General features: G+C 50.3%; 1 protein-coding gene across 1 annotated transcript in view; it reads left to right on the top strand.

The window, feature by feature from the left end:
* Positions 1 to 10,348: 10,348 nt before the first annotated feature.
* The window catches only part of actb2 (actin, beta 2), a 4,088-nt gene continuing 163 nt past the window's right edge, over positions 10,349 to 14,273 (top strand). The window contains exons 1-6 of the mRNA XM_029158727.3: positions 10,349 to 10,504; positions 12,005 to 12,133; positions 12,259 to 12,498; positions 12,846 to 13,284; positions 13,374 to 13,555; positions 13,639 to 14,273. The exon at positions 13,639 to 14,273 is cut by the window's right edge and continues 163 nt beyond it. Of these exons, the coding sequence (XP_029014560.1) occupies positions 12,011 to 12,133; positions 12,259 to 12,498; positions 12,846 to 13,284; positions 13,374 to 13,555; positions 13,639 to 13,782 (1,128 nt within the window). The 5' untranslated portion in view covers positions 10,349 to 10,504; positions 12,005 to 12,010 and the 3' untranslated portion in view covers positions 13,783 to 14,273. The remainder of the gene's footprint in view (positions 10,505 to 12,004; positions 12,134 to 12,258; positions 12,499 to 12,845; positions 13,285 to 13,373; positions 13,556 to 13,638) is intronic.

Genomic DNA, 14,273 nt, shown 5'->3' with positions numbered 1-14,273 from the left:
GTCAAAAGCTGCGTCAGCAAATGTCTTAGTTTATGTCCAGAAGTTGTTTTTATGTCATTTAATTGCTCATATCCTCATATTTTGTGTTACTTTATCAAGACAAACCAAAGGGTGTGATCTTATGAGCAGATGTTTATACAGAAGCGACTTTTCCAGTGGGTGTTGAAACAATGCTGCAGCTGACGGGGGGGTAAGTGAGTCTATCGCAATCACTGAGGAATGTGGTGTGTGTGTGTGTGTGTGTGTGTGTGTGTGTCTGTTTGCACACAGCTGCAGCCTCCTCTCCACCAACAAAGGCGCTGGAGCTGGAGCCACACACCGCCCTCCTTGCTCTGGCCTCCGTTCTCAGGTCAAAGGTCAACCTGTGTGTGTGTGTGTGTGTGTGTGTGTGTGTGTGTGTGTGTGTGTGTGTGAGGATTCTATGCCCTGGTGGCAGCTGTTGCATCTGTAGACACTGGTGAAAGGACAGAGCTCAGTCAAGTTTGACTTGGTTCTGCTTTGTGTTGATGATCTCACCCACAGGAGGTCAGGTAACTGTGCAACGGTCACATCATCATTTCATTTTCGATTCCTCCACCACGGACCCAGGATGAAATGAGACACTAAAGGTCACGCGACAAGGAGTGGTTTGAACTGATTGTGAGGCATTGGCACATTACTGCTGACTGGCAGGAAACCTGATCAGGACTCCACTAAAAATACGCCTTCCTGCCGCTGTGTGGGACGACGTCACGTCCTGCGCCCATGGAGCAGCTGTGACTGCGCGTCGGGTCCGTCTGTCCTGACAACATCTGAGTTCCTTTCTTTCTAAACACCTTGTGCAGCTTCATTGATGTCTGGAGCAAACAGCTGCAGTGTTATTTCAGCCTTCAGCATCTGAAGAACTAAATGGAGCTCATTTATTGTTTTATTTATTAATGAGTCCACACGTGGACGGAGGCGCCACCGCTCCCACTTGGATCCTCTGCTCTTCTTTTGTTTATTGCTCTACCCACTAAACCTCTCTGGTGTCCGTCATATAGTCATTATTGCTTTTAGTGCAACGTAGAGCAGCTCACTGTCATTATGGCGACATGTTGGATGATTCTAATATTCCTCTTTGCTCTATTGGAGGATCCAGGAGACTGGCTCTGGTGCTCCACCCACTGGCAGCAGCAGCAAACTGCACCAGTCCAACCTCCACCCCGGGGCAGTCACACCCCCACGTGCTCCTGTCAGTGGGGGGGCAGGTGTGGCTGGACATTGTCACCACTTTCCCGCTGTCTCCCCCTGCTGCTTTTCTCCATCTCCTTCATCTAGATATGCACCCCCCCTCTCCCCCCTCCCTCCTCAGGTTTTTATCTGCCTCTTTCTCTTCAGGGGCAATAAGGAGTTTCAGATGCTAATGATATGCCCTCTTGCAACAAAGGCCCGAGGCGGCCCCTTGCAGAGCCTCTGTGGGACCCGCACCCCACCCACCACTACACACACACAACCGTCCTGCATAAACACCAGCTGTTCTCCTCTGGCCTCTTATTACAGACCCCTGCAAGATCTGGCCACTCTGCTGCATCTGAAGGCAAACCCTGATCACTTTATTATGCTTCATATTTAATCTAAAAATTAAAAACCTACTGTAGTTTTATTCTCACAAAAGGCAGAGATTGTTCATGTCTAGGTTTTATCATTTTGAAGTTGTGACTTTCTTCCGTCTGATTCTACACTATTATTCATCTCGTCTCCTGCTGTGAATAATTGATGATAGGGAACTGATAATGGAAGACAGCATGTGTGTGACAGGCACGGCCCATCTGCTGACACACACATGCTACAACACACACACACACACACACACACACACACACACACACACACACACACACACGGGGGTATCATTAACATCTGGCTCAGATGGCTTGAACACAAGCAGTGGCCAAAACCGGTGGGTTTGGTCCCAGTAGACACACACATAATGGACATTTACTGTATCAAGAGAAGGATTTGTTAAATGTTGTGTAGCTGTGTTTAATTATAACAAGTTTTAAATAATCAAATTAAACTGTGTTGCACGCCTTTTCCTCTTTTCCTACACTGATTCTAGAGAACTCAGCAATTGTACAACATCCACATTATTAAAATTAGCATCTTTCCCAGTAAAGAGAGGAACAGAGGAGGTCATGAGTCATCACGGAGCAGAGCCGCCTGTTTATCACATGCTAACGCTCGTTAGACACAGACACCTCCTTCTTCGCATTCAACCAAAGCCAAAGTCACTTTATTTGAGTAGACTTGTTACAATTTCCCCTCCTGCAGTCTCTCTGTTCACACATAAAGGCTCCGAGGGCGTCTCTCATTCCCTATTCAAGGATTTGGTTCGTTCCAGGTTATCAGCTTACAATCAGATGAGCCAGGAACGGCTCCACATCCTCCGCCCGCCGTTCTCCCTCTCTCCCCGTTCCATGTCTGTAAGGTCACAATGTGCAGCAGGTAGAGGACGTGTGGTAGAGCAGTGTCTGCCTGTAAAAGGGCTCGGCAGCCACTTATCTGAGCAGCGAGGCCTGATCTGCGTCCTGGTGCACACACACTGGACGCGGTGTGTGGAGCGACAGGCAGCAGCTGAATGAGTCGCACCGATTTCACAGTCGCTCACGCTGGACGCCTTCCAGCACAACAGCAGCGAGCACTCATCCACTGTGCACGTAGCGCGAACCTGGGAGTTACACAACGCTCAGCTCCTGACCTACATCTGGGCTTCGACTCGGCCTCAGCGCTGAGGAAACTCCACACAAGCAGCAGTAACACACGTGCATGTGACTCCATCTTGAGCTCCTTCCTTTCCCAACTTCCTCCAGTGAAACACACTTTAAGTCAGTGTTTCCACCGAGACCCGCGAGGGAAGCAGCAGCACAACTAGGCCACAGTCAGTGTCAAAGAGGGAAAGTTTGGTGGAGACGGAGGGAAAAGTGGGCTGGGATTTGAGCTACGCACAGATGGTGCACAGAGCTGCCAGACGCCTGTCCTGGAGACGAGGAGGTGCAGCAGCGAGCGCTGCAGCGAAGGGACGACCTGCGTTCTCATGGACGGCCGTGGCCATTACGTCACCGCCTCCTGTTTGCACTGGCATGAGTGTGTTACAGGCGCGGAGGAGGAGGAGGAGGAGGAGGAGGAGGAGGAGGAGGAGGCGACGTGGCCACGAAGTCGGAGGGCGACGGGAAAATCAGCGTTCATGAATCTTCCCTGTATCTCTCATTCTGCAGCCGATGCAGTGGAGCCGGGTTCAAACACGAGCGCACTTAGAATCTGTTCATTAACTTCTAACTGCAGTGTTTACGACAAACTGGAACCTTGACATTGAACGCAGCCCAAAAACTGTTACGTAAGTGAGAAAAACATGCTGAGGTCGAAGCGGAGTCTGAGATAGAACACATGCTACTGGAATTAGCATCGTAGCAAAACATCCTGAGTCACAGAGTCGGTGCCAAAATAATGTCTGTACTGAATTTCAAAGCACTCAGTTGGAAATGTTTCATTCAAATGGAGGTTCCAGTAAAAAGGATCATTCTGAAGCGTAAACGCTAGATCTGCAGCTGTGCTGTGGAAACTCTGAGGATCTGGACCAGAACTGAAACAGGACACCTTTCTCTTCATCTGCTGTTTGTCATCAGTGGAAAAACATGAGTGATGAGCGGATGAGAGCCGAGTGACTAACACGCCCTGAGAGCAAAGATGGTTGAGCCTCAGTTCTCAGGCCTCGGGCCTCGCGTCGGCCTCACGCAGGGAAGCAGTCAGCTGAGGAGGACGTGCCGCCCAGCGACGGGACGGAGCATCGGCGCCGGCCCACACAGCGAGTGCTGCTCCATTTCTACACACACACAATGCAGCACATGAATCAGCAGCTTTCATTTATGAACTGATGCCACGCACCTTTAAGCACTGGGCTCATCCCCCAGTCACACACTCCAACGCAGCTCCACTGACGCGCAGTGAAATCCGCCCGGAGGTGCTTCCTCCACGGTCACACAGGAAGCTGCTCACACTCTTTCACCACACCGATGTGACATGCAGCTGCCCACTGCCGGCCTTCACACAGTTCAGTCCTCGGGGTGAGGCTGATTTCCTTCAGGCGGCGTCCCATGTGACTGGACTTGCATTCCTCGCATTCCTGTCATGTGACAAACTTAAAGATCTCCTTTTATGGGCGTCAGCGTTACCAGGAAGGCGTGGCCTCACTCATTCACACAAAGGTCAACAAAAACACACACACACACAGACGAAGAACGCACACAACTGCTCCCAACATCCTCCTCACGCACAACAAACGAGACCCAGACGAGAAGCTGGCAGCGCCGTCCGAGCGCAGACTCCAGATCAGCTGCATCGCGTGATGAGGCTCTGGGTCCAGTCTGCTGCTGCCAGTCAGTCAGGAACCTCCCATTCAGGTGAGCTCACTGCGTCACGGCAACGGGCTGACAAAGGATGTGAATACAGTTTCAACCATGCTTGTCCCTTATCTCTCGAACCTGCCTTGAATACTGAAGTCACACATTCCCAAAATTCCTCTTTGTGCCGTTGACGTCCATCTTTCTCTTGTTCCCTGTTGACTTCTAATGGATGACACCTGAGAAGGAATGAAACACGTTAACTCGTGTCTGATTGAAAGGACATTCCCGTCACATCTGTGTCTCGTCGACTTCAGTGTGGTTCATGTAGTCACATCAACTCCACAGTTACTTTGGATGTTAACAGCTAAAGATGCTTTAGAGCCTGATTTGGTCCCTCAGCTCTTCCTGGGTTCTCCGGTCATGTGGGTTCTCCGGCAGGTTCTGGACCTGGATGCTCCTGAAAACTCCCAGAAAGCACCTGGTGTGAATCATTATCAGCTAATGTGGAGTTCACAGGTTCAGCCATTACATCACACCACACTCATAACAGCACCGCGTTCTGCTGCATTGCTTCAAACGGACTTTACCCTCAGTGTGAAGTAAAGCCGTGCTGCACTAAGCTGAAATAAGAGGCTGTGAGGACACTCAGGAGCAGAATGAGCTAACGAGGAGAGGATGCAGCGTCAGGGGAGGGAGGAGAAGATGACAAATGAGATAAGGTGTGACACAAGTGAAGGGATGAACGTCAGAAGAGGCAGCGGACGGAGCAGCGATGGATTCAAGGTGTGGCAGCTTCTTCTCAATTCCCTCGGCTGCACATTGTGCCGCTGCTCTTCACTTCCTCTCACCCCACTTCCTGTTTGCGCTGCTGGCCCATGCCCTTATATGGCAGCTGCCGGCAGCCAATGAGAGCAGCCCAGGCAGCTCATTTAAACGCGAGCGTGAGACAAGAGAAGGGTGGGAACTGCAAACAGCATCGCAGCCCACTGAACAATGCCACCCACTAGAAACCCGACACAAAGCCGGGCTGGGTTTACTCTGCAGCTCTCACTGGTCTCACTGGTTACGAGCCGGAGCAGCCAACTGGGATGTGGCCGTGTGAACAGCAACACACAGGAAATACACGACAATACGATACCATACGACATGATGGAGCAGAGGGGGACGCGCTCCCTGCAATGAGGCAGATCAGGAAGCAGAAGTCTGCAGGGCGTGGAAGCAGCCAACGCGAGAAGACGAGCCCTCCCACCAGACGGAGACAGATGGAGACAGATAAGCCTCCTGTTCAGCTCCACGCGACGCGGGGGGTGAGCGAGCGGCGTGCGTGCGCCCGCCCGCCTGCGTCAGCGGCCCATAGAATTAGACAGAGACGGCTCAGCCTGTCAGCTTCCACCAGCACAGATCAACAGTTCCTACTGTATCGGTTCCCTGCATGAAAACACGGTTCGGACCGTTTCAGTACACACTACAAAATGACTCATTTTAAACACAAATAAAGGCTTAAACAAACTATTACGACATGTTAGTACGAAGAAGAGGATGTTGAGGATGTAGTATGTATCTATGTAGTTTCAACACTCGTGGAACCTGGAACTGGGCCTCTTTGTGCTGACTCAGGGTCAGTTAAGACATGTCTCCATCCTCACATCCTTAAAAGGCACCTCAGCTTTCAGTTTGGGCCAATAAGAGACCAGAACGCCAGGGAAGTACGGAGCGTGGACAGGAAGTAGAGGGTCGGAGGCAGGGGCACGTCGGCCCTCGCCTTCAGACAAGGGCAGAGGCCAAAGAATGCGCTCCATGCTCCAGAAGCTGAAGAGGAAGTGCTTCCTATGAACGTGGTGCTGTGTTCCTATGAGAGGCGTGGGGTTCGAGCCCAGTTGGGCCGTGGATGGGGAGCTAATCCCGTCGCAGGAGGCCAGCTGGCAGGCACCGCTCACACACAGCTGGTCGCTGGGCTCATGCCTGGGAGGCAGCGCCGCCGCCATGGCGACCGCGGATCAATGACGCTGCAGAGGGACACACTGGAGGAGAGGGAGGCGAGGGGAGCGGGGCGAGCGAGGCTTCCCTCTCTGCAGCGCTGACCAGCCACAGATGGCAAACAATCGCAAAGGGCAGGAGACAAAGCGGTGTGGGAGCAGGGAGAAATGAAAGAAATGAAAGAGGAAAGGGAGGCGCACAAAATGTGCTGCTGCTTTGCAAAACTTTGCATCGCTGCCTTCAGGTCTTTGCATGTTCTTTCGCCTTGTGGCGTGACGCTGGACTCTCACGTCCCTCGCTGAGCGGGGCCTCAATCTGTGGTGGCGGCTTCATTCTGACAGACAGACCGTGCAGGACAAAGATCCTCCACGCACCCACGACATCCTCCTCTCGCCTGTGCTTTCAGTCCATCCTCTCCCGTCCCTCTTCTCCACCTTCGGCCTCACCCTCAGCTAATTGCGGCTAATGCTCTTTGTATCGAGCTGCAGCTCGGCTCAAGACAGCAGATGTTTAACTGGGTCCGTGTGGATAATAGTGCTGACGTCCACCCCCTTTAGCTCATCTTTAGCCATTAGCAACAGGCCTTTCGTGACTCGGATCCCATCCCCCGCAAACACACACCCACATTCACGCTAAATGGCCCTGTTTCCAGCCGAAGCTGCCTATAATGTGTGCAAATATCAATTTGTCCTCATGCTAAGCAGCATAGCAGCAAACTGAGAGGAGAGAATTAGTGGCTGAAGGAAACCTGCGGCGTCTTTGTTCATTAGAGGAGCAGGACGTACAGAACCCCGACCCGACCCGACCCGAGCTGCTGAGGCCACTGTTCAGAGGCAGCACATGCTTTCTAGTAACCGTCAGACTCACATCACACCTTAACGCACAGTTGCATCATCGTCACAAACTGGTTTATGATTAGCTGCTGTTATTTCAAGCCGTGACCTTTGATTCACACACGCGTGCATATAAACACGCTGTTGTGGTCAGTGTGTTACTCACTGACTAGTCACATGTTGAAGGTGAAGCCACATATTCACTGTCTGAAAGTCACCAACAACTGGCTCGACCTGAAAGGTGGAAGGCGAGTCAGGAAAAGCAGAACCTCATGCTTCTCTTTGAGCGACTAAAAGCGTTTCCTCTGGATTTAAAAGCCGTTCCACCGGCTGCTCATTACAGACACGATAAAATGTGAGCGTGTGGAGACGGCGGCGCTGAGGTCACCGCGTTGAAGTCTGTTTACGTGAGTCATGTCAGGAGTTGTGACTCTGCAGGTGAACGGCTCACCTGCCTCCTGCTGCCTTGGACCACTTTTCAGGAACAGAAGGTGTTTCCTGCCAGCGAGAACAGGCCCTAAATTACAGTCATTTAGGTTTGTGCCTGTAAATGACAGGTTTGCACAGGCCGACCTTCCCCTTGTTGCTCTTGTTAAAGTGTCACTTAGTTTGACAAGTGTCTATTTAGACACCCAGCACTCGTGGTAATGGTCCTTAAACACAACACCTCAAGGGTCTGTGTATAAACTCCTGTCTGGAAGAATTCATTAGGTGGCTTTTTGTGTATTAAAGGCTTGTGAAGGCCTCAGAGGAGAGAGACTGCATCACTGGCACCTGGGCGTAAACACACACACACACACACTGTTATGATACATGAGAGGAGCAGTATTCCAAGCACTTGGCTCAGAGAAACTCTTACTGGACGGTGTTGACAAGACACTACTGAACCAGAGATCTCCTTCAAGCCAACCGTAAACTGAACGCACACAGTGACGCTTTAAGCTCGGGAAACGGAGGCATGACCGCCTTTTAGAGAATGCAAAGAATGAAATGTGAATTTTCCATTTAAAGTCCTGAGACATTCAGGACCCCAGAGCTTGTGTGGGACTCCAGCTACCTGGAAGCGACTCCCGATGACCCGGCAGAGGCCTCCGAAGGCCCGCGTGGAGGAAGAGGAGGGCGGCCCCATGTGGGACGCTGGTGCTGCTTGTGCCTGAGACCATTCCTGAGGCCACTTTCCATCTGCCCTCGACGGAGCCACACACACGCCTGTGTTCATACTCTGCTTCGTTTTTCACTGACAATAGCAGAAGTGAGAAGAAGAACCTGTATTTGTAGCATGTGTAACTGCTGTGCTGCACCGTTGGCGCACGTTGTTTATAGTAGGTACATTCCGACCTTGACAAGGTGATGAAAACTATGTCACGGATGCGTTACAGAAGAGCAAAAGTATGAAGCAGACTCAACAGCACGAACAACAATGAGACGTACGGAGCAGATAAACAGTCCAAACTAAAAAAGCTGAGGATTTAGACTGAATAAACACACTTCATTGTCTCGTCTTCTCCTCTAAACACTTAAAGCAGGTCAGCGTTAACCAGGAGTGACTGACAATATTTCATTTAATCTCATCCACCATGTAAAAGTGCATCAGTTCAGTCGCTGCTGTTGTGGAACTGGTCCTTTCACGTCACATCTCTACTAGTACAGGTTCATATCAGGAGCTGTGGCTGCGAGAGGAGCAGAAAAACAGGAAATCCGAGAGCAAGATGAAAGCTCGGACGCGTAATGTAAAACCCAGAACGCAGCTCGCAGCTGTGTCTTTTGACGGCAGGGAGTTTCCTGTGACAGCCCCAACGCTGCATCCAAATAGGAGGACAGACGCGGAGATTGTGTGTTCTCAGCCCAACCGGACCGACGACTGAGCGGAGGCCGTGATGCAGAGAAACTACAGCTTTTTCCTTTAATAAAACGAGTCAGACCAGACTGGTGATTATGCATGTATGCAAACATATAGAGACTGAGGCTCCAGCAGCTCTCCCTCATTTCCCTGCATGTTCTTGAGCTCCATTCAGTCGCGTTGCTGTGGCTGTGGCTAATTTACAGTTCTTCTATGAACCACACACAGGAAAAGTCCATTTAACGTCAAGTCCAAAGCATATGAAACCCCAAAAAACACGTGCTGATGCAACTGTGAGAGAGGAAGAGGAAGTGGTGAAGGAGCAGCACATGAGGTTGCTGTGTGTCTCAGAGGTCACGTCATGCCTTTAAATGGCTTTAAAGTCTGTCAAGACAAGAATGCACAAAGGGAATTAAATTATAGGCGAGACGCTAACGGGAACACGCTAAAGACAAGAGGAGGACTGGATCACGACCAGATACTTCAGCCGTAACGCGAGGGCCTCAGGCAGGAAGGTCAAAGGTCACCGCGTTTTAAACACAGAGCCGTGCTGAGGTCCAGGAAGTGGAAATGAGTGTGTGTTTTATTTGATAAAACAGGGACATTTTCTAAAGGGGTGTGGAGTCCTGCAGATGATGCAGCCAGCCCTTGGCTACTTCCACTGACTCACTCACAGTTTATGGTTATATTTTAAAGCAATAGAAGGCTTATTGTCTGTGGGATTGAATTGAGCTCACCCTTGAACAGCTGGATCCAGCAGCAGCAGCAGCAGAACCGGGCCCCGTCCGGCCCACAGCCTCCTGTTCTCTGCTGTGGGACAGAACAGCACACTCACTGCTTATCAGGGAGCAGGAAACCCACAAATACTTCATCAATGAATTATGAATTATCAGCAGATACGTGCCGCTGTGATTCCCACAGCTGGATTTCACATCTGTTTAGTGTGACTGTGTAGGAAAGGCTAAATGGTGCTGGAAAACGTAGGCAGAGCCGCCTTTGGACGGTGAAGTCGGGCCTTTGCAGCCTCACAGGGAGGAGCCCTGAGCTAAGCTGTGCTGCTACAGCGCCTGGGGGCTACGAACAGGTGCGGGGGAGTTACCGTTACAAGTATTAAACTCTATAGATCATTTAACCTGAAAATTAAACAGAGTGCGGATATATTTTGCTCGCTAGGCCTCACAACACCAGCCGCTGCCTTTCATTTTCTCCAATCCTCGGCCGCTACCGCCCCCCTTTATCCCCTCTCACTGAAATCGCTAGCGCCCCGTGCACCGCAGCGCGCACGCGACGTGCCCCAGTGAATGACGCTGGACCAATCAGGACTCGCGATTCCGAAAGTTTACCTTTTATGGCTAGAGCCGGGCAACCGGCGTGGTATAAAAGAGGATCGCCCACAGCTAACGGATTCACTCTGAGCGCCGTCACACGCAGCTTGTGCGGAATATCATTTGCCTGCAACCGGTTCCCTTAAAGCGAAAAACCCCCACCCAAAGGTAAGAATCCAGCAATATTAATGCATTTATAGACGGAGTTAATTTAGTAAACGATCCCGTGTGTATTTTAATGCAACTTGCTGTTGAATTTCATTTTGTTTTAAATCGATTAGAGCCACCACGAGGTTCTTTGTCTGTACAAACAGCCACAATTCATCACTTTTTAAAGCTACACATGAACGTATCTGTTGTGCTGCTGAATTTGAGGGTTTGCGCTAATCATGGCTCAACCCGCAGAACTTGCAGCACAGGTGGCGGTTGTGGCCGGCTTAATGAATAACGGTCCTAACTGCCGCGCCTCTAACTCTGTAATTGTGCAGCATTTGTTTCAATTTCCCACTCCTCGTTCTTTTTCCTCCTCCGTCCGAACGGCGCAGCTTTAAAGAGGCTTTTATTAAGTTGGGATCGTCTGGATTCCTGCTGCTCCCTTTGTGCGCCCGATGCGGCGGGGTGTGACCTACTTTAGCATATTAGCTTAGCCACATCATGGTAAAGCCGCCCTGCAGACGTCGCTACACAAACCATCTTAAGTACAATAATCCTCATCATTAAAACCCTCCTGTTTAAACATGGTAGTGGAGACTTGTAAGAAATTTAATCAGAAGGCTTTTTGTGGGAGGTTTATGGAGGCCTGCGAAACTGCATAATAGCGGTTGATAAAGAATAACGCGCTAGAGTAAGTTGTCTGACTGGTTTTTCCACATGATTTCATCTCTTGCCAAACGGATATGTTGAAAATGAAACCGCAAATGTTAATTTACATGAAAAGGCGTGGCTTTTTGAACTGGGTCGTCAGTCGACGACTTGTGACCATTCATGAGTCAACACATGTTCATTACGCAACTTAACTTTCCCCTCTCTGGTCATAAGCTGCAGACTGCGGCATAAAGACCGGCGCCTGGGGCCAATTACATGTGCAGGCGCTAATCGTGAATGGCGTGGTCAAAGATGACGCAGTGAAATTGAAAGACTGCCGATGCCGCCTTAGGTTGTAAAATTGCCCAACAATGAGGCGGCGCAGGCGGGAAGCTGACTGCCGCGAACATGAATGATGTCGCGCGGCCGCTGCGCTGATAACGTCCCTCGCGTTGCGCGCTGCCGCTCTGGCTCCGCGCCATGGCGCCGGTAGCCGCAAGGCTGCTCAAAACCGAACCATGTCCTTATATGGCAATAACAGAATGCAGCGCAATTTCCTTTTGTCTGCTCGGTCCGAATGTGGGACAGCAGCGCCACCCAGCGGTTCCTCTAGTGAACTGCAGGCTGTGAAGTGAGCTCAAACGTCATGGCGGATGTGAGACTGGCGTTTAAATGTTTTTGTCTAGAAATGGCAATGTTGCAAAAGGGAATTTATGTTGCTAAAAAAAGACAAATACAGAATTAAGAGTCAAAAACGGGCTGTAATCACTAATTAGCATTGTGTACACCGTGAGCTAACGTAGCTGCAGTTTGTTACTGTCACAATGGACGATAACAAGCTCGATTTCTTTCTTTTACTTACAGTAAACCATGGACGAAGATATTGCCGCACTCGTTATTGACAACGGATCCGGTATGTGCAAAGCCGGATTCGCCGGTGACGACGCCCCCCGTGCTGTCTTCCCCTCCATCGTCGGTCGCCCAAGACATCAGGTGAGTTTAATTAGCATTAAGCTAAACTGTTTGCTAATTAGTTTGATTTTGTTAATTGAGCAGTCTGCTTAGTATAAAGAATTAGTTTGTGAAAGTCTGAATATAACTAATTGTCTGCTCTTCAGGGAGTGATGGTGGGCATGGGCCAGAAAGACAGCTACGTTGGTGATGAAGCTCAGAGCAAGAGGGGTATCCTGACCCTGAAGTACCCCATCGAGCACGGTATTGTGACCAACTGGGATGACATGGAGAAGATCTGGCATCACACCTTCTACAACGAGCTGAGAGTCGCCCCTGAGGAGCACCCCGTCCTGCTCACAGAGGCCCCCCTGAACCCTAAAGCCAACAGGGAGAAGATGACCCAGGTACATGCCTTCACTTGCCCACATGCTACCTTAACGTCTGTTACAGCTAAACTATGCGACACACGATCTCCTTATTTTAACTCTACAATTCCATTCATTCTTCCTCCAGGACTTCTCTCTAAGACCTATCATCAACAGGTCTCTTGACTGTGTGCTTTTATCTGCACTTGTGTTAATACTTTGAGTCAGATCAGCACCTCATGACATGCACAAGTGTGAAGGAATGTTAAATATGTGCACTCTTTTTATACTAACTTGATCTGAGCCCCTAGCCTAATGCATGTAGTGTGCAGTGGACGAGTTTGCTCAAGGTTCATCCTTAAAGGTTGTGATCCCTCTCTTTACAGATCATGTTTGAGACCTTCAACACCCCCGCCATGTACGTTGCCATCCAGGCTGTGCTGTCCCTGTATGCCTCTGGTCGTACCACCGGTATTGTCATGGACTCTGGTGATGGTGTGACCCACACAGTGCCCATCTATGAAGGTTATGCCCTGCCCCACGCCATCCTGCGTCTGGACTTGGCTGGCCGTGACCTCACAGACTACCTCATGAAGATCCTGACAGAGCGTGGCTACTCCTTCACTACCACAGCTGAGAGGGAAATCGTGCGTGACATCAAGGAGAAGCTGTGCTACGTTGCCCTGGACTTCGAACAGGAGATGAGCACCGCTGCCTCCTCCTCCTCCCTGGAGAAGAGCTACGAGCTGCCTGACGGACAGGTCATCACCATCGGCAATGAGAGGTTCCGTTGCCCAGAGGCCCTGTTCCAGCCTTCCTTCCTCGGTAGGCGTCCCCACAAACTAATCTGTTTGCCGTAAACTACAGCGCACCGTCCTGATGCTTCTATGTACTGACTATGCATTTGCTCAAAGGTATGGAGTCCTGCGGCATCCACGAGACCACCTACAACAGCATCATGAAATGCGACGTCGACATCCGTAAGGACCTGTACGCCAACACCGTGCTGTCTGGTGGTACCACCATGTACCCCGGCATCGCCGACAGGATGCAGAAGGAGATCACAGCCCTGGCCCCATCCACCATGAAGATCAAGGTGAGCTGACACACCATAGATACACCAGGGGCACGGCGAGTCAACATGCTGATCAAGATCCTTAACATGTCTTATTCTTGCAGATCATTGCACCACCTGAGCGTAAATACTCTGTCTGGATTGGAGGCTCCATCCTGGCCTCTCTGTCCACCTTCCAGCAGATGTGGATCAGCAAGCAGGAGTACGATGAGTCCGGCCCCTCCATCGTCCACCGCAAATGCTTCTAAACGGACTGTTCCTCCTCCCCTCTCCCCAACCAAACACCCAACAACTTCAGCTCTGTGCAAAACAACCACACCACATTCTCATACACTCAGGCGCAGAGCCTAGATGACCAACTCATTGGCATGGCTTCAGTTATTTTTGGCGCTTGACTCAGGATTTTAAAACTGGAACGATGAAGGATACCGTAATGTGTTTGGCTAGGTTTAACAACCGCACCCTGAGATTCTGCAGCTGGGGTCTTAAAAATGTACATTTTGTTTTTCTTTGAGTCATTCCAAATGTTTGTTAACTGCGTTGTTCAGACACATGATTCCAAATGTTAACTGCATTGTTCAGATACGTATTTGCCTCTGTGAAGGCTGCCCAGTGGTTGGCGCATACTTAAACATGGTTGTAGTATCGCTTGTATGTAAATTATGTCTGGGTTTTTGTACTTTCAGCCTTAAAATATCTTGGTCCTGTTCATTTTTTTTTTCTTTTTTTTTTCGTTATG

This window comes from Betta splendens, chromosome 8 (assembly GCF_900634795.4).
Source record: "Betta splendens chromosome 8, fBetSpl5.4, whole genome shotgun sequence".
In the NCBI taxonomy this organism is placed as follows: domain Eukaryota; kingdom Metazoa; phylum Chordata; class Actinopteri; order Anabantiformes; family Osphronemidae; genus Betta; species Betta splendens.
This window is presented reverse-complemented; position numbering and strand designations above follow the sequence as displayed.